General features: G+C 38.6%; 1 protein-coding gene, 1 non-coding gene and 1 pseudogene across 3 annotated transcripts in view; 1 reads left to right on the forward strand and 2 right to left on the reverse strand.

Annotated features, from left to right (window-relative positions):
* SCP2 (sterol carrier protein 2) overlaps window positions 1-23,349 on the forward strand; it is a 127,623-nt gene that overhangs the window by 14,863 nt on the left and 89,411 nt on the right. For both annotated transcript variants that reach the window (XM_045477441.1, XM_045477442.1), the window contains exons 5-6: window positions 548-612; window positions 14,364-14,490. In XM_045477441.1, the coding sequence (XP_045333397.1) occupies window positions 548-612; window positions 14,364-14,490 (192 nt within the window). The remainder of the gene's footprint in view (window positions 1-547; window positions 613-14,363; window positions 14,491-23,349) is intronic.
* On the reverse strand, window positions 20,112-20,237 carry LOC123600219. Its single transcript, XR_006713578.1, has one exon. It is a non-coding gene; the product is annotated as a small nucleolar RNA SNORA63 (small nucleolar RNA).
* On the reverse strand, window positions 21,556-23,262 carry LOC123597905 (annotated as a pseudogene).

Here is a 23,349-nt window from a genome sequence, read left to right on the forward strand (position 1 = left end):
AAATTAGTTGTTTATGGGCGCCTGGGTGGCTCAGTTGGTTAAGTGTATGACTTTGGCTCAGGTCATGATCTGGCAGTTCGTGAGTTCAAGTGCTGCATAAGGCTCTGTGGTGACAGCTCAGAGCCTGGAGCCTGCTTTGGATTCTGTGTCTCCCTCTCTGCCATGCCCCCATTCATTCGGCGCTCTTTCTCTCTCTGTCTCGTGTGCGTGCACACACTCTCTCTGTCTCAAAAAATGAATAAACATTAAAAAATAATAAAAACCCAAAATTGGTTGTTTATATTTGTTTTCACTGAACCATATTTCCATATTAATAAAAAGTTTTATTAGCATACAAATTATTTAGAATAAAAGGAAGAATTAAATACGTAATTTTTCCTCTTATCTGGAATCATATAAGAATTTACTCTAATTTTTCACTTATTAAACATTTTGTCAGATTATAGCATCTTTTTCAATTTTATATAAATTACTTAAAGTATTTAATGGTATTTGGTTAGGTGTCTTGAAATTTAATTTTTCCTAATGATCACATTTTTCTTTCAAGGTATGGCAGATTGTGTCTTGGCTCTTGGGTTTGAGAAGATGGAGAAGGGACCCCTTTTATCAAATGTGAGTCTTACTGTTACTCTGGAGTTATTAATAGTACTGTGAGAAAACTTTGCCCATCTGACTACTATAAATAGAACCTGTTAATAAGTAACAGAAAGCATAATTTGGCATAGTTATTAAATGAGCTGATATATTCACAATTTGAAATGTGACATTGTATATGTATGCATAAATTCTGGTATTTTAGAACAGTAAAGAATCAGAGATAATTTGGCTCAACCTCTTTACTTTGTCAATGATAAACCTGATGTTCAGAAATGTCAAATGATTGAATTTGAGGTGACTTACCTATTTAATTTGAGAGTCATTAATTCAAAAGCTTAACAAATTGAAGAGGATTAATAAAGTGTGGGATTTCTGATTCTGGAAATGGGAAGCCAAATTATTTAAACCAGTTCTAGAGATGACAGTTAAAGTATTGGAATATAAAGAAAAAATCCTAAAGGCAAGGAAGTGCTAAAGAGAGAGGAATTGCAGATGAATGCCAGAGAGTTTGAAGTATTTGAAGCACTTATGCCTTGAATGCCTTTGATCAGGAAGCTGTGAGCTTTAATTTTGATGGTCCCCTGGAGTGAAGAGGCAAGTAGTCCTCCCAAGATCAGAAGTTTAATACTCACTCTGCACATTAAACTGGGGCCCTGCAGGGATAAACCCTTTGGGTAAGGGCAAATCTAAAGAAAAACTGTCTTTTTTCCCTGTGAGAGTTGTCTTGGTACCGAGCGGAATAGGGGAGAAAAAAGAGAAGGAAAAAAAAAACAAAACACCAGAAAAACCTTTCACTGAAAAATCTTTCTTTGATATTCCTCATATGAGATTGCTACCAAAATTCTCATTACAGGACAGTTAGAGAAACCTCAAACCTTGAATTCAGTCTAAATTGGTTCCAGAATGGTAATTACCTAGGTACTTAACAGACACAAGTGTGAGTTTTCTTTTGGAGGAAAGCATCTTCTTTTGGAGGCTTTGAGAACTCTTCAAATAATTATCTAAGACATGCAGTAATAACCAGGCATTACAGAAACAAGGCACCGTAATTGGAAATATTGTAAGAATATTGGAAACTGCAAAAAGGGACATGATAGGCATGAAAAAAAAGTAGAGTTTATAGAAAAGAAAAATAAAATGATTAAAAGTAAGAAATCAGAAGATAGGTTTGATAGCAGATTACACATGACTAAAAAGAGAATTAGTGAAACTGGACTAGGTTAGAAATAATTATTTAGTATACACTCTAAAGAGAAAAAAGATAAAAAGAGTTTAGATGATAGTGTGATAAGATATAATTATGTTTAATTGGAATTAATGGAGAAGTGGTGAGAGAAGATAAGGCTTGGGCGTTTTGTTTATCTTCTCCAAAAACCAGTGTTTAGTTTTGTAATACCCCGATTTCGAATCCGAGAGACCACCAAGGAGCCGTTACCGATGCAAACGCACGAGGGTTGATTTGCAAGCTCGAGCTTGGGCCCAAGTATACCTGACACAGTGGAGCAGGGACTTGGACCCCTAGGTTAAGAGGCGTAGCAGTTTTATAGGGGCCAATGGCCAATGAGATTGTAACACACAGAAAGTTGCATAGTGATGTTAGTCCACACGCAGGTGGCCAATTGAATTACAATTTACCCTATAGTAAACTGTTTGAACTAGCCTATCACTCTGGTCAGAATTGGCACGCAAGTTTGGCGGGCAAAAGGCGGGGTTTACATTCTTTGGCGGTTAGGGGTTCCATATTCCTATATGAGCCGGTTTCCAGTAAGGGTGTGCTCTTCGGCTTGACTAGGGTGGGGGAATGTCTTAAGCAATAAGTAGGTCATGTGGGGGTTATACATGAGATGGTGGGTGTAGCATAAAATGGAGTTAGTCTTGCTCTGCTTGTCCAGGGATAGGGGAGTTTTGTTAAATTCCTTGGGTCCCACAGTTTCATTGATGTTTTCTATTTGATATTTTGTCTCATTTATTTCCATTCTGATCTTTGTTATGTTCTTCTTCTACTAACTTTGGGCTTAGTTCTTCTTTTTATTGTTCTTTGAGGTGTAAAGTTAGGGTTTTGTCATGTGGGGTTTTTTTTTTTTGTTTTTGTTTTTGGTTGGTTTGGAGATCTTTCTCATTTCTCCGTATAGGAGTTTATTACTATGAACTTCCCCCTCTTAGAACTGCTTTTGCTGCATCCCATAAGTTTTGGTTGTTTTATTAACATTTTAATTCATCTTAAAAAAAGATATTTTTTAATTTCTTTGTCCCATTGGTTGTTCAGTAGCATGTTGTTTAATCTCCACATATTTGTGCATTTTCTAGTTTTCTTCTAGTTTCATGCCATTATGGTTGGAAAAGATGCTTGATGATTTCAGTCTTGTTAAATTTATTAAGGGCCTACCACACGATTTATTCTGGAAAATGTTCCATGTACACCACAGAAGAATGTGTATTCTTTTGCTTTTGGATGGAATGTCCTTATATGTCAGTTATGTCCATCTGGTCCAATGTTTCCTTATTGATTTTCTGTCTGACTAATCTATCTATTGATGAAAGTAGGGTATTAAAGTTCTATGTACAATTATTGAATGCTGTCTATCCCTCCCTTTAGGTCTGTTGACATTTGGTTTATATATTTAGGTGCTGCTGTGTTGGGTGCATGAAAAATTACAAATGTTATGTCATCTTGTTAGATTGACCCCTTTATCATTAGATAGATGGTTTTGAGGTTTTAAACCTGACTTAAAATAAGAAGACCAGACATAATTATACTTTAATAAGTATATCAACACGTGAATGTAGAGGAGAGCCAAAATGATTAAGCGTTTTTCTTTAGATTGAATATTTGAATCTTATGTGTAATTAATAGAACTGGATTTTAGTTTAATGACCTTCTTTGTCTCTTATTATAGCCTTTGTCTTAAAGCTTATTTTATCTGATATAAGTATAGTGACCTCAGCTTTCTTTTAGTTTTCATTTGAATAAAATATCTTTTCCATCCCTTTACTTTTTTAAAAAATATTTATTTATTTTGAGAGAGAATGAGTGAGTGTGTTCAAACATGCATATGTGAGTGGGGGAGAGGCTGAGAAAGAGGGAGAGAGAGACTCCTAAGCAGGCTTCGGGATGTCAGCATGGAGTCCAATGAGGGGCCCGATCTCAGGAACCATGAGATCGTGACCTGAGCCAAAATCAAATGTCAGATGCTTAAGTGACTGAGCCCACCCAGGTGCCTCATGTATATAATTTAAGAAGCAATTACCCTTGAAAAAATATATATATATTAGAAATTGCCAGTGCCTGGATGGCTTGTGCTGTTAGCACAGAGCCTGCTTGGGATTCTCTCCTCTCACTGCCTCTTTTAACCCCCTTCAAAATAAATAAACTTAAAAAAAAAAAAAAAAAAAAAAACTAGAGTCATTGCTTTATTATTATCTTTTTAGTTTTATTTAAGTAGTCTCTACACCCAACATCTAACTCATGACCTTGAGATCAAGAGTTGCATTCTCTGCCGACTGTACCAGCCAGGCGCCCCTAAAACTAGAATCGTTGTTAGAAAATGAGTTGAAGATAACTTTTAGCCTATTCATCTAAGACTTATGAGGTCAATCTGATTCAGTTCTTTCTGTTCAAACATTAAAGGATCTCTACCTCAAATTAAGTTAAATATATGTGACAGTATCTCTTAGTAACCACAGGCATTGAAATCAACAAGAGCTATTTCCCATTTTCATTAGAGAACATTTTAAGAAAGTTAGGTTGGGTCTTAAAGACAATAAGAGATAATAATTATATGAAATTTTTATATAACAAATATGGATAATTATAATAATAAAATAAAGATAATTAAAGATAGGGAAGCATGAGATCTTTCTGGGTATGGGAGAAAACATCATGAGCTAAGTCATGGATGGTGGAATAAACATAATATAATATGTTCAGAGACACTTGGCTGGCTTAGTCGGTAGAGCATATGACTCTACAAGCCCAACATTGGCATGGAGCCTACAAAAAAAAGTAATTAATATAATATGTTTAGGGGACAGTTTGAAAAACTGGATTGGAGGGTGGCAACTGGAGAAGAGTATGAAATAAGATTAGGTGATGCCTAATGAGAGTACGTGATATTTATGACACATGAAAAATTGGCTTTTTTTCTTAAGTAGTGAATGATAAGTATCTTGGTAACTTGTATTTGAAAATTATTAAAAACCACATCTAGGTCTGGAGTTTTCTTTATGGGAAAGTTTTTAACCTTTTAAGTTTAGTAATTCAGTTTTTTTTTTTTAATTTTGTTTTTACATTTATTTGTTTTTGAGAAACAGTGTGAGACAAAGCATAAGCGGGGGAGGGGCAGAGAAGGAGACACAGAATCCGTAGCACGCTCCAGGCTCTGAGCAAGTGGTCAGCACAGAGCCTGATGTGGGGCTCAAACCCACAAACTGTGAGATCATGACCTGAGCTGAAGTTGGATGCTCAACCAACTGAGCCACCCAGGCACCCCAGTAATTCAGTTTTTTTAGTAAATATATTACTATTTATGTCATTATGTTTTTTTTTTGAGTGAGCTTTGATAATGCCTTTTAAGGAATTTTTCCATTTCATCTGCATTGTTGAATTTATTGACAAAAAGTTGATCATGTTATTCCCATAGTATCTCTTTAAAGTAAGATCTTTATTTATTTATTTTTTTAAATGTTTATTTATTTTATTTATTTATTTTTTTAAATATGGAACGCTTCACGAATTTGCGTGTCATCCTTGCGCAGTGTTTATTTATTTTTGAGAGAGAGAGAGATTGAGAGAGCTGGGGAAGGGCAGAAAGAGAGGGAGACACAGAATCCAAAGCAAGCTCCAGGCTCTGAGTTGTCAGCATAGAGCCTGATGTGGGGCTCAAACCCATGAACTACAGATCATGACCTGAGCTGAAGCCATACGCTTAACCAACTGAGCCACCCAGGCATCTAAAATAGGATTTTTATTTATTTATTTATTTTTAAATGTTTATTTATTTTTTTGAGACAGAGAGAGGCAGAGCATGAATGGGGGAGGGTCACAGAGAGAGGGAGACACAGAATCCAAAGCAGGCTCCAGGCTCTGAAGTGTCAGCACAGAGCCCGACGTGGGGCTTGAACTCATGGACCGTGAGATCATGACCTGAGCTGAAGTCGGACGCTTAACCGGCTGAGCCACCCAGGTGCCCCTAAAATAGGATTTTTAGACGTGTCCTTGTTCTTCCTCTGATGTTGTTAATCATTGTCTTCTCTCTTTTTCCCATGATGAATAAAATAAAAGGTGTTTACCAGTTTTATTGATCTTGTCAGAGTGCCAGCTTTTATTTTCATTGGTTTTTCTCTATTTTTTCTGTTTTCTGTTCCATTCTGTTAATTTCTATTTATTTCATTCTGCTCACTTTCTAGTTACATCTGCTATGATCCTTAATATTTCCTTTTTTTTACATTGGGTTTAACTTGCTCTTTATTTTTATAGTCTATAAAGTTGGAGGCTTAGGTCATTGCTTTTAAATCTGGCCTTTTTTCAAATGTAGGTATTTGATACTATACATTCTTTTAAAACACTGCTTAAGCAGCATACTGTAAATTAAAAAAATTTTTTTAAATGTTTATTTTTGAGAGAGAGAGAGAGTGGGCAAAAGGTAGAGAGAGAGGGAGACACAGAATCCGAAGCAGGCTCCAGGCTCCAAGCTGTCAGCACAGAGCCCAATGTGGGACTTGAACTCATGAACCACAAGATCATCACTTGAGCTGAAGTTGGATGCTTAACTGACTGAGCCACCCAGGGGCCCCCATACCATAAGTTTTTTTATGTCATGCTTTTATTTTCATTTATTTCAAATTATTTTTAAATTTCAAAAGAAAAAAGGGGGGGGGAGGTAAACCAGGAAACACTCTTAACTGTAGAGAACAAACTGATGGTTACCAGAGGGGAGGCGGGTGGGGAGGGGGGATGTTATGATGAGCATAACAAATGTTGTATGTAAGTGATGAATCACTAAATTCTGCAGCTGTAACTAATATTACACTGGATGTTAACTAACTGGAATATAAATAAAAACTTGAAAAAAAATTTTCCATTGTGATTTCTTCTCTCACCCATGTGTTAGAAGCATGTTGTTTAATTTTTAAATATTTAGGCATTTTTCAGATATCTTTCTGTTCTGTTTCTTTTTTTTTTTTAATTTTTTTTTTTTTAACGTTTATTTATTTTTGGGACAGAGAGAGACAGAGCATGAACGGGGGAGGGGCAGAGAGAGGGGGAGACACAGAATCGGAAGCAGGCTCCAGGCTCTGAGCCATCAGCCCAGAGCCTGACGCGGGGCTCGAACTCACGGACCGCGAGATCGTGACCTGAGCTGGAGTCGGACGCTTAACCGACTGCGCCACCCAGGCGCCCCTCTGTTCTCTGTTTCTATTAAAAAATTTTTTTTAATGTTTATTAACTTTTGAAGGAGGGTGAGAGCACAAGCAGGGAGGGGAAGAGAGAGATGGAGACTGAGGATCAGAAGCAGGTTTTACGCTGACAGCAGGAGCCTAATGCGGGGCTGGAACCATGATCCAACCGTGAGATCATGACCTGAGCCAAAATTTGATGCTTAATCATCCAGCCACCCAGGCACCAGGCCACCCACACACCCCTATTTGTTTCTATTTTAAATCTCTGTGGTCAGAGAATATACTTTGTATGATATGAATACTTTTTAATTACTGAGACTTACTACTTTTTGGCTCGGGATATGGTCTATTTTGATAAAAAGTCTGTGCACTTTCATATGTATTCTGATGTTATTAGGTGGAGTGTTCTGTAAATGCTAAGTCATATTGGTTGTTAATACTGATCAAATCTTCATATCCTTACTGATTTTCCTGTCTACTTGTTCTATCAGTTATTCAGAGGGGAAGTATTGAGATCTTCTGCTAAATCTGTGGATTTGTCTATTCCTTTCAGTTCTATCAGTTTTTGTTTCATGTATTCAAGCTCTGATATTAGGTATGCTAACATTTAGGATTGTTAGGTACTTGATAATTGACCCCTTCATCATTGTGAGATAATCCTCTTTATTGTAGTGTTCCTTGATCTTAGATCTATTTTGTCTGATATAAACATAGGCATTTCAGCTTTCTGTTGATTAGAATTAGAATAGTATATCTTTTCCCATCCTTTTTCCTATTTCTGTCTTTGTTTGAATTAGGCTTTTTAAAATTGAGGTGTAATTGAGATGCACAATTATATTACTTTCAGGTGTACAACATAATGGTCCGATATTTGCATATATTGTGAAATGATCACCACAATAAGTCTGGTTAGCGTTTGTCACCAAACTTAGTTACAAGACTTTTTTCTTATGATGAGAACTTTTAAGGACTTTTAAGATTTACAATCTTAGCAACTTTTGAATATGCAGTAAAGTCTTATTGACTATAGTCACCATGTTGTACGTTATATCTCCATGACTTTTTAATAGATTTTATTTTTAAGTAATCCCTACACCCAGCATGGGGTCTGAACTGACAACCCTGAGATCAAGAGTTGTATGCTCTACTGACTGAGCCAGCCAGGTTCCCCGCCACTGCCTCGGCCATGACTTTTTAATTTTATAACTGGAAGTTTGTACCTTTTGCCTACCCTCTGACAACTACCAATCTGTTCTCTGTATCTGTGAGCCGGTTGTTGTTGTTTTTTGAGAATCCACATGTAAGTGAGATCATATGGTATTTGTCATTCTCTGACTTATTGCACTTAGTTTTTCATAATGCATCAAGGTCCATCCATGTTGTCATAGATGGCAAGATTTCATTCTTCTTCTTCTTCCTCCTCCTCCTCCTCCTCCTCCTCCTCCTCCTCCTCTTCCTCCTCCTCTTTCTCCTTCTCCTTCTCCTTCTCCTTCTCCTTCTCCTTCTCCTTCTCCTTCAAGTAATCTCTATACCCAACTTGGGGCTCAAACTCACAAGCCTGAGATCAAGAGTTTTATGCTCCACCAACTGAGCTAGCCAGGTACCCCATGATTTCATTCTTTTTTATGGATGAATAATATTCTATTATATGTATGTGCATGTATGTATATGTGTGTGTATATATGTATGTGTGTGTGTGTGTGTGTGTATATATGTATGTATATATGTGTGTGTGTATCTATATGTCTATATAGCCCGCATTGTCTTTATGCATTCATCTGTTGATGGGCACTTAGCACTTAGGTTGTTTCCATATCTTGGCTGTTGTAAATAATGCTACAGTAAGCATGGGGGTGCATATATTTTTTGGAGTTAGTGTTTTGTTTTCTTTTGATAAATACCCAGAAGTGGAACTGCTGAATCATATGGTATTTCTCTTTTTAATTTTATGAGGAGCTGCTATACTATTTTTCATAGTGGCTGAAATTTACATTTGCACCTGTAGTGCACAAAGGTTCCCTTTTTCCAATACTTATTATTTCTTGTCTTTTTGATAATTGCCATTTTAACAGGTATGAGGTGATATATCAGTGTGGTTTTTGAATTAGATTTTTGTAGGCAACATATAGTTGGGTCTTGCTTTTTAACAATTTATCAGTCTCCTCTTTTTAACTGGGCTTTTTGTATCCTTTTTATTTAATGTGGCTATTGATATATAGGGTTTAAATTAATAGCTGAAACTAATACCTACTGGCTTCTACCAGCTTGCGAGACTCTTGCGTGATTGTGCACAACTCTTCTCATCTTTGCTTTCAGTGATTTAAATTGGTTGTAGTGGAAGTATTTACATCACAAAAATTGGCAAATACATCAGTTATGCCTCCCTGACCCTCATGAGCCTGTTAGTAAATGTTTACTTGGACAACATTAGTTTAAAAATTTTTTAATGTTTATTTATTTTTGAGAGAGAGTACAAGCAGAGGAGGTGCAGAAACAGAGAGGCACAGACAGAATCCGAAGCAGGCTCCAGGTTCTGAGCTGTCAGCACAGGGCCCAACGTGGGGCTCAAACTCATGAACTGTGAGATCACGACCTGAGCCAAAGTCGGGCGCTTACCTGACTAAGCCACCCAGAAGCCCCAAGGACAGCACTAGTTTAAATCTACTATCTTACTATCTTGCTATTTGTTTTTTTTTTTTTGTTCAATGTCTTCTTTTTCCCGTTTTCTCTTTGTTTTCTGCTAATTGCGTTTTTTTGTGTGTGTAATTTCACTTTAGTTTTTTTTTAGTTGGATTTTTTTTTTATTCCATAAAACTCTTGGAATACACTTTTTTAATTTATTTTTTAAATTTACATACAAGTTAGTTAGCTATAGTGCAACAATGATTTCAGGAGTAGATTCCTTAATGCCCCTTACCCATTTAGCCCATCCCCCACTCCCACAACCCCTCCTGCAACCCTCTGTTTGTTCTCCATATTTAAGAGTCTCTTATGTTTTTGTCCCCATCCTTGTTTTTATATTGTTTTTGTGTCCCTTCCCATATGTTCATATGTTGTGTCTAAAAGTCCTCATATGAGTGAAGTCATATGATATTTGTCTGTCTCTGACTGACTCATTTCGCTTAGCATAATACCCTCTAGTTCCATCTACATGGTTGCAAATGGCAAGATTTCTTTCTTTTTGATTGCTGAGTAATACTCCATTGTGTGTGTGTGTGTGTGTGTGTGTGTGTGTGTGTGTGTATGTATATACCACATCTTCTGTATCCATTCATCCATCGATGGACATTGGGCTCTTTCCATACTTTGGCTGTTGTTGATAGTGCCGCTATAAACATCGGGGTGCATGTGCCCCTTTGAAACAGCATACCTGTATCTCTTGGATAAATACCTAGGAGTGCAATACTGGGTCATAGGGTAGTTCTATTTTTAATTTTTTGAGGAAACTTCATACTGTGTTCCAGAGTGGCCGTACCAGTTTGCTTTCCCACCAGTAGTGCAAAAGAGATCCTCTTTCTCTGCATCCTCATCAACATCTGTTGTTGCCTGAGTTGTTAATTTTTGTCATTCTGACAGGCATGGGGTGGTATCTCATTGTGGTTTTGATTTGTATTTCCCTGATGATGAGTGATGTTGAGCATTTTTTAATGTGTCAGTTGGCCATCTGGATGTCTTCTTTGGAAAAGTGTCTGTTCATGTCTTTTGCCCATTTCTTCACTGGATTATTTTTTGGGTTTTTTGGGTGTGGAGTTTGATAAGTTCTTTATAGATTTTGGATACTAACCCTTTATCTGATATGTCATTTGCAAATATCTTTTCCCATTCTGTTGGTTGCCTTTGAGTTTTGTTGATTGTTTCCTTCGCTGTGCAGAAGCTTTTTATCCTGATGAGGCCCCAATAGTTCATTTTTGCTTTTGTTTCCCTTGCCTCCGGAGATGTGTTGAGTAAGAAGTTGTTGCAGCCAAGATCATAAAGGTTTTTGCCTGCTTTCTCCTCAAGGATTTTGATGGCTTCCTGTCTTACATTTAGGTCTTTCATCCATTTGAGTTTATTTTTGTGTATGGTGTAAGAAAGTGGTCCAGATTCATTTTTCTGCACGTTGCTATCCATTTCAGAGCATGTGCACATATGTGTTCTCTGTCTGTCTCTTTTTGTCTCCAGTTCCCTTCTCTGTGAATTCTAGATGGCTTGGTCTCTTTGAATTCTGAACTCTGTTTCTTCAACTTAGGAAGATTGCTGGACTCCATGTTACTCCTCCCTGTTCTTTCCAAGTAGCAATCTGGGGAAAATCATAATGCTCATCTTATTTGTTTTCCTTCTCTTAGAGATCTCTATGCTGTGCTTTATACTTGTACATTGAAAATTGTTGCTTTATATATTTTGTCCAAGCTTTTAGATGGTTAAGCTAGAAGGATAAATATGTTTTCTGCAATCCGTCTTGTCTAGAAGCAGAAGTTATATATCATTGTTTTAATTAGCACCCCTTTTTTACTTAGCAGTGAACATTTTCTCTTTAAAAAAAACTTTTTTTTAATTTTATTTTTTATTTTTAAAAATTTACATCCAAATTATTTAGCACCTAGTGCAACAATAATTTCAGGAGTAGATTCCTTAGTGCCCCTTACCCATTTAGCCCATCCCCCCTCCCACAACCCTTCCAGCAACCCTCTTTGTTCTCCATATTTAAGAGTCTCTTATGTTTTTTTAAAAAAATTTTTTTAATGTTTATTTATTTTTGAGACAGAGAGAGACAGAGCATGAATGGGGGAGGGGCAGAGAGAGAGGGAGACACAGAATCGGACGCAGGCTCCAGGCTCTGAGCCATCAGCCCAGAGCCCGACGTGGGGCCTGAACTCACAAACCGTGAGATCGTGACCTGAGCTGAAGTCGGACGCTCAACCGACTGAGCCACCCAGGCGCCCCAAGAGTCTCTTATGTTTTATCTCCCTCCCTGTTTTTATATTATTTTGCTTCCCTTCCCTTATATTCATCTGTTCTGTGTCTTAAGGTCCTCATATGAGTGAAGTCATATGATACTTGTCTTTCTCTGACTAATTTCACTTAGCATAATACCTTCTAGTTCCATCCACGTAGTTGTAAATGGCAAGATTTCATTCTTTTTGATGCCAAGTAATACTCTATTGTATATATATACCACATTTTCTTTATCCATTCATCCATCGATGGACATTTGGGCTCTTTCCATACTCTGGCTGTTGTTGATAGTGCTGCTATAAACATTGAGGTGCATGTGCCCCTTTGAAACAGCACACCTGTATTCCTTGCATAAATGCCTAGTAGTGCAATTGCTGAGTCGTAGGGTAGTTCTATTTTTAATTTTTTGAGGAACCTTCATACTGTGTTCCAGAGAGGCTGCACCAGCTTGCATTCCCAAAAAACTTTTTTTTCTTAATGTTTATTTTTGAGAGGGAGAGAGAGAGAGGGTGTAGGGGAGGAGCAGAGAGGGAGAAAGAGAATCCAAAGTGGACTCTGTGCTGACAGCAGAGAACCTGATGTGGGGCTTGAACTCATGAACGATGAGATCATGACCTGAGCTGAAGTCAGATGCTTAACTGACTGAGCCATCCAGGGGTCCCTTCTCTTTGTTTTTAAAAATTTCTTTAGAACTCTTATTTTTAAGATTTCTGTGTTCAGAGATTCACAAGACCCATTTCTATCAAAATATCATTTGGATTGTTAAGTGTTTATCATATCTAACTAAATAATTTTCTTTCTTTAGGCCTATATTTTTTCTTTTTTTTTCTCAATGTTTATTTTTGAAAGAGAGAGAGAGACAGAGCATGAGCAGGGGAGGGGCAGAGAGAGAGGGAGACACAGACTCCAAAGCAGGCTTCAGGCTCTGAGATGTCAGCACGGAGCCCGATGTGGGGCTCAAACTCACAGACCGCGAGATCATTACCTGAGCTGAAGTCAGATGCTTAACCACTGAGCCACCCAGGCACCCCTATATTTTCTTTTTTTTTTTTTTTTTTTTTTTTTTTTAATTTTTTTTTTCAACGTTTATTTATTTTTGGGACAGAGAGAGACAGAGCATGAACGGGGGAGGGGCAGAGAGAGAGGGAGACACAGAATCGGAAACAGGCTCCAGGCTCTGAGCCATCAGCCCAGAGCCCGACGCGGGGCTCGAACTCACGGACCGCGAGATCGTGACCTGGCTGAAGTCGGACGCTTAACCGACTGCGCCACCCAGGTGCCCCCCTATATTTTCTTAATAAAAGAGAAGGGCTTAACAGTATTCCCTTTGGAACTCCTTTGTGGACCAAAAAATAATCCTCATTTATTCATTCAACAATTATAGAATGTTTGCTGTGTGGCAGGCCATATGCTAGTCATTGGGTGTATGTGCAAAGATGTATGAAAAAAGATTCCTGCCTTCAGGGAGTTCATGGTCTAGCAGGGAAACTGAGAAGAAACTGTTAGCTTTCCCTTTGTGAAATATTTGTGGTAGTAACTATGTTCTTATATTGTAGAACTAGGAAACAAAGGTGATTACACTCTCTGAGGTGATTACACTCTTTATCTTAGTCCTAATTCACTTCTTTTCTCAAAAATCCAAGCATGCTTCTGCCTTAAGATCTTTTTGGTTGCTGTTCTCTCTGCCTAGAATGCTCCTTTCCCAAGGTTACCCAAATAACTTACTCCTTACTGCTTCACATTCTTGCTCAAATATCGTTTTGTCAATGAGACCTTCCTTGTCTATTGTGTATAAAATAGCACTTCCTAGGGGTGCCTTGTGGCTCAGATGGTTGAGTGTCCGGCTTCGGCTCAGGTGACGATCTCACTGTTTGTGAGTTTGAGCCCCGCATTGGGGTCTATGCTGACAGCTCAGAGCCTGGAGCCTGCTTCGGATTCTGTGTCTCCCTCTCTCTCTGCTCCTCCCCTGCTCACCCCGCTCACACTCTGTCTCTCTCAAAAATAAATAAAACAAAACAAAAAAAAAATTAAAGTAGCACTTCCTATGTTCAGTTTTATCCCCTTACTTGAATTTGTTCTTTTTTATAGCATTATTATTTATATTTTAATTTAGTTTTATCTTCATCACCTTTTGTCCCCCCCCCCCCCCCCCCCCGCCTCAGTTGTAAATGCCAGATGAGCAGAGCATACTACCTTGAGTAGTATGGGTACATATTGGATTCTTTATAAATACTTCATGAAAAAATTAACACCTCACTTGATTATTTTTCCTTTCCATGTTTCCCTGCAAAGTATTTCCTGACTGACTTTATTCACATTGCTTATTTTTGGTTTACTATGGCTTAAAATAAGCAGACGTCTTAAGTAACACTGTAATAGTTGAAAGAGACACTTAGCATGTCAAGTACTTATTTCTTTCTCCCCTCTCTTAGACTTCACAAAGGACCAATCCAGTTGATAAGCATCTTGAGGTCCTGATAAAAAAATATGGATTGTGTGCCAAACCAGTTGCTCCTCAGATGTTTGGGTTTGCTGGAAAAGAACACATGGAAAAATATGGTATGTTAAAAACATTTTAAGGCCTATTGATAGTTATATGCATGTGAAGAGAAACAATAGGAATTTATTTAGGAACTGTGGAAAATATCAGGATCTATAAAATATAAAGTGGTTTTTGAATTAAATTGAAGAAATAGTTCATGTAGGATTTAATTGTAGAGAAGGTATTTATGTATAGGATATCATATGAGAGGTACCTAGAATGTTCCATACCAAGAAATCGAAATAGGAAAAGTGACATAAATCTTGTCCCCTATAATCATGAATTATAAATTGAGGTGTATCCATTCTGAATATGATGAGACTTAAAGCTTGCTCTTGGTAATAGGTTTATATAGCCAAATTTTATTCTTAGTGCTTGAATTCATCAAGAGTCCATCATTGGTCATTTGTAATGTTTTATGAGGTTTAAATTTCATAGTTGATTTGCATTTTGTAGGTAAACATCCTAATTTTTTGACTGATAATCAATGATTGGCTTGCCTTAGCCAGTTAGTTAAAGCATGGAACAGTACAGATAGGATTTTTTTTTAAATTTTTTTTAACATTTTATTTTTTATTTTTGAGACAGAGAGAGACAGAGCATGAACGGGGGAGGGGCAGAGAGAGAGGGAGACACAGAATCTGAAGCAGGCTCCAGGCTCTGAGCCATCAGCCCAGAGCCCTACGCGGGGCTCGAACTCACAGACTGCGAGATCGTGACCTGAGCTGAAGTCGGACACTTAACCGACTGAGCCACCCAGGAGCCCCTAGGATTTTTTTTTTTTTTTAATTGTATGACCCTGAACCAGTGCCTTGCTACGTACTATGAGATAAGAAAGTAAGTAATCCTACATGAAGTTCAGCTTTCTTATTCTTTGCAGGAAAAATATCCCAGGTTGTTTGAATTAGAAAGGAAAAAATTTTCAAGGAAGAATGGTGGGAAGAACATTGCCAGTTTTTGGCCATGAGAATTTTGTTTGTTTGTTTGTTTATTTATTTATTTATTTTTATTAAAAAAATTTTTTTTAATGTTGACTCATTTCTGAGGCACAGAGCATGAGCAGGGGAGGGGTAGAGAGAAAGAGAGACACAGAATCCAAAGCAGGCTCCAGGCTTTGAGCTGTCAGCACAGAGCCCAACATGGGGCTCGAACTCACAAACTCCAAGATCATGACCTGAGCCGAAGGCAGACGCTCAACCTAGTGAGCCACCCAAGCACCCTGAGAATTTTCTTTCTTAATGCTATTTCCTGCATTTTAAAACTCAGTCTGTTCCATTCTGGCTTCCCTCCTTTCGCAAGGCTACTATTGAGCACCATGTTGCCATATCTAGTAAATATTTTTTAATCCTAATTTAGTAGACCTTAACACCATTAATCCCTTTTGACTACTTCCTTCTTGAAACATACTCTTCTCTAGGCTTTTGTGACACCCCATTCTCCTGGTTTTCCTTACCTCTTTGGCTATTCCTTATCTATTTCTTTTTCAATTAAATAATTCATTTAAAATATTATTTGGGCTATCATTATATTCTAGGTACTGCTCTAGGCATTGGATACATCGGTATATCAGTTTGCTATTGCTTTGTAATAAACCAGGCCAAAACTCAGTGATTTTAAACAATAATTATTTTTTACAAGTTAGTAGATTGACTAGGAATCAGCTCATCTAAGCTGAACTCAGCTTTTCTTGTTTGGGTTAATCATATGACTATAGGATGACTGGAGGCTCTGTTCTACTCTTGTTTGACTGGGTCATGTATCTTTCTTCCTCCTGGGACCAGAGAGCCAGTCCTGGCATGTCCTTTTCATGGTGACAGCAGGAGGACAAGAGAGTAATCTGCAGCATGTAAAGCCTTGTGAGACTTCAGCTGTTGACCAAAGCAAGTTGCAAACTTGGAATCAAGGGATAGGGAAATACATTCCACTTCTTTTGTTGTAGGAAACTGCAAAGTCAGACCTCAAAGGACGTTTAAGAGGGAAAAAGAATTAAGTATATTAGTGTATTCATTCATAAGCTATAAATAAGCAGATGAAATATGAAGTCTTTGCTTAAATTTCTAGTACGGGAGAGATATTAACACATGAAAAAAATGAAGATAATTTCAGGTAATTATTAGTCTTGTGAAGAAAAAAAACAAGGGTGGGGTGAGGAAGGCAAACTTAGGGCAGTCAGTGATGGCTTCTATACTTACATAACCAGGTGGCATCTTGGATATCTGCTTGTATATTTATTAAATTTTTTTTAACATTTTTATTTTATTTTATTTTTAAAAAAAAATTTTTTTTTAACTTTTATTTATTTTTGAGACAGAGAGAGACAGAGCATGAACGGGGGAGGGGCAGAGAGAGAGGGAGACACAGAATCGGAAGCAGGCTCCAGGCTCTGAGCCGTCAGCACAGAGCCCGACGCGGGGCTCGAACTCATGGACCGCGAGATCGTGACCTGAGCTGAAGTCGGACGCTTAACGGACTGAGCCACCCAGGCGCCCCCGTTTTTATTTTATTTTTGAGACAGAGAGAGACAGAGCACGAACGGGGGAGGGGCAGAAAGAGAGGGAGACACAGAATCGGAAACAGGCTCCAGGCTCTGAGCCATCAGCCCAGAGCCTGACGCGGGGCTCGAACTCACGGACCGCGAGATCGTGACCTGAGCTGAAGTCGGACGCTTAACCGACTGCGCCACCCAGGCGCCCCTCTGCTTGTATATTTAATAGGCATCTCAATTTAACATGTTCAAATGCAAACTCTTCTCTTCTCCCATAATTTTAAACTTGTTCCTCCTCTAGTTTTCCTCATCTCAGTAAGTGGCACTTCCATTTATTCAGATGTTCAAGGCAGAAACATGAGTCATCTTTGACACTTCTCCCTTCTTATTCTTCTTATTCCAGTCCCTCCAGTCCCATTATGTCCTATCATTTCTACCTGCAGACTCTAAAACAAAGACTCCAGACTCCTTCCAGTTCCTTTTATTACCACAGCTCTTAACCCTAGACCAGAGTTTTTCAAACTGTGGGTTGTGACCTGCTAGGAAATGATGGGATCAGCTTAGCGGGTTGAACCCAGCATTTTTTAAAAATCAAAAATTTGTCATTGATGTGTATTATAACTCAATACAGAGAAGTACACAAAACATAAATATACAGGTGGTGCATGGGTGGCTCAGTTGCTTAAGCAACTTGATTTTGGCTCAGGTCCTAATCTCACAGTTGTGAAATCAGGCCCCAAGTTGGGCTCTGTGTTGAGTGTGCAACCTGCTTGGGATTCTCTCTCTTTCCTCTCTCTGTCCCTCCCCTGCTCATTCTCTCCCCCCACTCTCAAAAATAAATAAATAAACTTAAAATTCAGTTGGTTGAATGTCTGACTCTTGATTTTGGCCAGGTCTTGATCCTAGGGTTGTGGAATCAAGTCCTTCAGACTCTGTGATCCTGCTTGAGATTCTCTCTCTCCCTCTCCCTCTCCCCCTCCCTCTCCCCCTCCCCTGTCTGCACACACACACTCTCTCTCTCAAAATAAATAAACATTTAAAAAAAGATAAAGATAACTTTTCTTCTACCTTGGGTCCCTTCTGAAACAGCTGAGGGACAACATTCTTAAGCTTCTTGATTCTTTGATTGAGAGGATTTGTGAGGCACAACCTTTTTTTCTTTAGAGGGCTTTTTGTCTGTTTGAACTATATTCTGAGGCGTCACTTTTGATATTTCTGAGATCATAGCAAAAGATTTGTCATACCTTGGGCTTCATCCTTGTACCATTTTTTACAAGCAGTGCCCTGGATTTGATCTTTGCTCAAAGACTGTTACTTAATTTTAGCATCTTTTCCCACTTTGAGAGGCTTGAACTTTCAATGTCATCAGGTCCTGAATTCTTTTTGTTTAACAGCCCTTTCTTCAGTATAGCAGTATAGATTTTTACTATAAATAGCAAGAAGAAATCATGTGGCACCTTCAATGTTTTGGTTATTATCTGATTTTCACATAACTGCAGATAATAGTGTTACTATAGTGTCAGCAAGCATTGCAGCAAGGATCTCCTTTCCTCTGTTCCTCAGTAAGGTTTTTATCATTTTGTAAACCCTCACCAACAGCATCCTCGCAGGATCTGGAGGCTTCTACTAATAGTTTCTTTAAGGCACTTTATTTAGGCTTTCACTAGCAGTTTCCTTAAAACCACTTCCTTGTTCCAAAGCCATTCATGTATTTTACATTTTTGTTTAGTGTAACCTCAGTTCCAGTATATTAGTCTGCTTGGGTGCCGTACAAAATACCGTAGATTGGGTGGCTCAAACAACAAAAATTAATTTCTCACAGTTCTGGAGGCTGGGAAGTCCGAGATCAAGGTACAAGATAGATTTTATTCTGAGGCCTCTTCTCTTGGTTTGTAGGTGGCTGCCCTTCCATGTCTACTCACCTGACCTCTTCTTTTGTGCAGGTGCAAAGAGAGAGAATGAGAATGAGAGAGAGAGAATGAGACAGAGAGAGAAGGAAACATCTTTCTCTTCTCCTTCTTGAGTATTGTTTTTCTTTTTTCTTTTTCTTTTTTACATTTATTTATTTTTGAGAGACAGAGAGACAGAGCACAAGTGGGGATGGGCAGAGAGAGAAAGAGACAGAATCCGAAACAGGCTTCAGGCTCTGAGCTGTCAGCACAGAGCCTGACGTGGGGCTCAAACTCACAAACCATGAGATTGTGACCTGAGCCGAAGTTGGACGCTCAACCAACTGAGCCACCCAGGTGCCCCTTAAGAGTATTGTAAGGGCACTAATCTGTCATGGGGACCTCACTCTCATGACCTCACTACCCTAATTACCTCCCAGTAGTCCTGTTTCCAAATACTATCACATTGGGGTTTAGGGCTTCAACATATGATTTTTGTCAGGGACACAGTCTGTAGCATTTAGGTACTAAAATATGTATTCATTATTTGTTATTGTAAAACAATGAGACTCTGTATTTTAAAAAATAATTTCTTGTTGTTTTCATTCCCATTGTCCTGGCCTTCTTTCATTGTCTTCAGTAAACCAAACTGTTTTCTGCCTCAGAGTCTCATATTCCCTTTGGCTACAGTGCTATTTACTCCATTCTTTCAAGATTGGCTGTCCTCATCCATTAGGTCTTAAAAAAATCCTGTCTCATATCTCCAACACTTTACAAAGGTATCTCCACTTGGATGTCTATAATAGGCATTTCAACTTTAATAGGTCTAAAACTGAAGTCCTAATTCTTTCTCTGAACTCCCCACTTTTCCTCTGTTCCTCCTGAAGATTTCCCCTTTCAATACATGGTAACTCCATCTTTCTAGGACATTTGGCCAAAAACCATGGGGCTGTTCTTGATTCTGCTTGAACTTGACAGTATGAGTATATTGGCAAACCTTTTCACTCATTTCTCAGTAAACATCTCTCACCCTTTCTACCACTTCTACTGTAGTGCAGGTCACCCTAATTTCTCATCTGGATTATAGGAGTCCTGTTTTGTTTTTGTTTTTTTGCCTCTTCTTGTGTATCTCTGCAGTCAGTTCTTTACTTTATAGCCAGAGCTGTGTTGTTGTGTTGCTGTTGTTGTTTTTGTGGTTTGTTTGTTTGTTTTTTGTTTTTTAATTCAAGAATCGCCATTCAAATCAGTATTTAATTTTATTGACGTGTATGAGACCAAGTGTCCCTTGCTGTCACAGGAGTATAGCAAACAGGTATAGTTAAGAAACAACTTTATTTTGAGCAGGGGGAGTGACAACACGGCACTTAACAGCTATATCCTATATCAGCTATATCAGCACTTAACAGTCTAAACCCTGCTTCAGTGCAGTGTGTTTAAAATATAAGCCAGATGAGTTCACTCCTCTGCTCAAACTCTCCATATGTTCTCATCATACTCAGATTGAAGCTTAGACGTCTTATTGTGGCCTACAAACTTCTGCGCGATCTGATCCCCCACCCTCATTAGTGTTCTGACCTCATCTGTTACCATTTTTTCTTTCACCACTCTACTCCAGCCACATTATCCTTTCTGTTTTTGAAAACAGTGAACACATTCCTGCTTGAGGCAGGGCCTTGCTGTTTCCACTTCTGGAATGCTTTACCCTAAGATATCATTGGTGCTAGCTCCTTTATTTCCATCAGGTCTTTGCTTAAAAGTTGTCATCTGCTTCTTTGATCACCCTCTTTCCTGGAACTCCCTATCCTCTGTGTCTCCTCTTGAATTATTTTATATAACACTTATAAAACCTGGCATATATATTTTTTCTTACTGATTGTCTCCCCCAGCTAGCATCTAAGTTCCATAAGGCCACTCACTTTTGTTTTATTCCCTGTTCATTTCTTGTTACCTAGAACAGTGCCTGGCACAAAGCAGGTATTCTATAATTAATTATTCTCCAAAGAAAGACTGTCCTTGGCCATTCAAATTGAAGCAGGTCCCTCCTATTATTCTCATTCATAGATAGCCCCCAATTGCTTTCCTTCATAGCATTTAGCACTATTTATATTCATATATATATAAACGTGTGTGTGTGTCTGTGTGTAGTTTTACTTGTTTAATTTTTGTCTTCTTCATTATTTTGTAAACTCCATGAAAGCAGGATCCATGTCTGTTTTGTTTACTTTCAATATATCCAGCCTAGCACAGTGCTTGGCATGTAATCTAGATAGAAGAACGTTGTTGTTTTTTTCCCCTTTCTCTTCTACAGTCCCTACCATATGTAAATAATAAATATTTGTGTGTTTTTTCTTTTTTTTTTTTTTCAACGTTTATTTATTTTTGGGACAGAGAGAGACAGAGCATGAATGGGGGAGGGTCAGAGAGAGAGGGAGACACAGAATCGGAAACAGGCTCCAGGCTCTGAGCCATCAGCCCAGAGCCCGATGCGGGGCTCGAACTCACGGACCGCGAGATCGTGACCTGGCTGAAGTCGGACGCTTAACCGACTGCGCCACCCAGGCGCCCCTGTGTGTTTTTTCTTTTAAAGGACATGTTTATTCAGTGTCATGATTAAAAAAACCCTTTGTTGGAATGCTTTACACTTTCCACAGAACAGAAACTAAAATAACCTGTTGTACAGGTCACAAATACAGTCCTCGAGTTTTTTGACCATACACATGAGTATTGTCTAAAACATGTCTTCTTTGTAGCAGCTAAGTCCTGCCACCACTATGCGTGGCTGAGTTCACAAATCTGTTGTAACCTGTAGGTTCCCTGTCACTTCTCTGGCTTTCCTCTCCTGCTAAGCTTTGTTTCCTCGCAGTAATTAAAACCTTCTGCCACTGCCATAGCTACTGCTGCTGCTGGAACCACCATAGCCACCTTGGTTTTGTGGTTTGGCAAAGTGGCCTCCACCACCATATGGGCCAGAGCTTGTGGCTCCAAAATTTCCTCCTTTCATGGGTCCAAAATTTGAAGATTGCTTGTTGTAATTACCAAAATCATTATAGCTTCCACCACCTCCAGAGTTGCTTCCATCGTTATCAAATCTATTATAGCCATTTCCACTGACACCATATCTACCACCACCTTGACTGCCACCGAAGCCACCTCACCCACTGAAGTTTCCTCCACAGCCAAATTTGTCATTCCCATCAAAACCACCTCTATGACCACCACTGAAGTTTCCAGAACCACTTCGACCTCTTTGGCTGGAGGAAGCACTAGCCATCTCTTGCTTAGATAAAGCTTTCCTTACTTTACAGTTGTGCCCTTTCACAGTATGGTATTTTTGAATGACAGTCTCTCTCTTTTTTTTTTTAATTTTTAACGTTTATTTTTTAGACAGAGAGAGACAGAGCATGAATGGGGGAGGGTCACAGAGAGAAGGAGACACAGAATCTGAAACAGGCTCCAGGCTCTGAGCTGTCAGCACAGAGCCTGACGCGGGGCTGGAACTCACGGACCGCGAGATCATGACCTGAGCCAAAGTCGGACGCCTAACCGACTGAGCCACCCAAGCACCCCTGAATGACAGTCTTGTCTACAGAGTCATGATAGTCAAATGTTACAAAAGAAAAGCCTCTCTTTTTGCCACTGCCTCGGTCAGTCATGATTTCAATCCCTCCAATTTTCCCATACTATTCAATCTCTTAGATGATGTTCTTCAGTATTTTCTTTAATGCCATCGACAAAAATCTTTTTCACAGTTAAGTGGGCACCAGGTCTTTGAGAATTGTCTCTCCACACAGCCCTCTTTGGTTCTACAACTCTTCCATTCACTTTGTGTGGCCTTGCATTCATGGCTGCATCCACCTTTTCCACAGTGGCATAGGTGACAAACCCAAAGCCTCTGGAGCACTTGGTGTTTGGATCTCTCATTACCACACAGTCTGTAAGCGTTCCACATTGCTCAAAATGGCTTCTCAGACTCTCATTGGTTATTTCAAAGCTCAGACCTCCGATGAAAAGCTTCCGCAGCTGTTCAGGCTCTTTGGGAGACTCTGACTTAGACATGATGGCAGTGCGAGGGGAGACTTTAATGATGCTTACTCAGCAGCATCTGTGGGCAGAAAGGACTCAATAAATACTTGTTGGATGAGTAAATGAATGAATGAATGAATGAATGACTTTCCATACTTATATTATCTTATTCAATTCTCACAACAATCTATTACGGCAGATGTTATTATCCCATTAAGTAAGATGCTGGCTGATGGCCTCAGGATCTTTTATATATATAAAAGATATGTAATATAAAATTTTTTATAATTATATATATATAATATAATATATAATATATAATATATAATTTTGTTGTGTTCAGAAAGCATCCATCAGTTGTTTTCTTGAGTTTTTTTTTTTCTTTCAGGAATGGGTATTGAATTTTGTTAAAGGCTTTTTCTAGCCTCTGTTAATTGCACTTAGGTCTATTATTAGAATATTTTATTACTAGATTCCTG

The sequence above is a fragment of the Leopardus geoffroyi genome, chromosome C1, assembly GCF_018350155.1.
Source record: "Leopardus geoffroyi isolate Oge1 chromosome C1, O.geoffroyi_Oge1_pat1.0, whole genome shotgun sequence".
NCBI lineage: Eukaryota > Metazoa > Chordata > Mammalia > Carnivora > Felidae > Leopardus > Leopardus geoffroyi.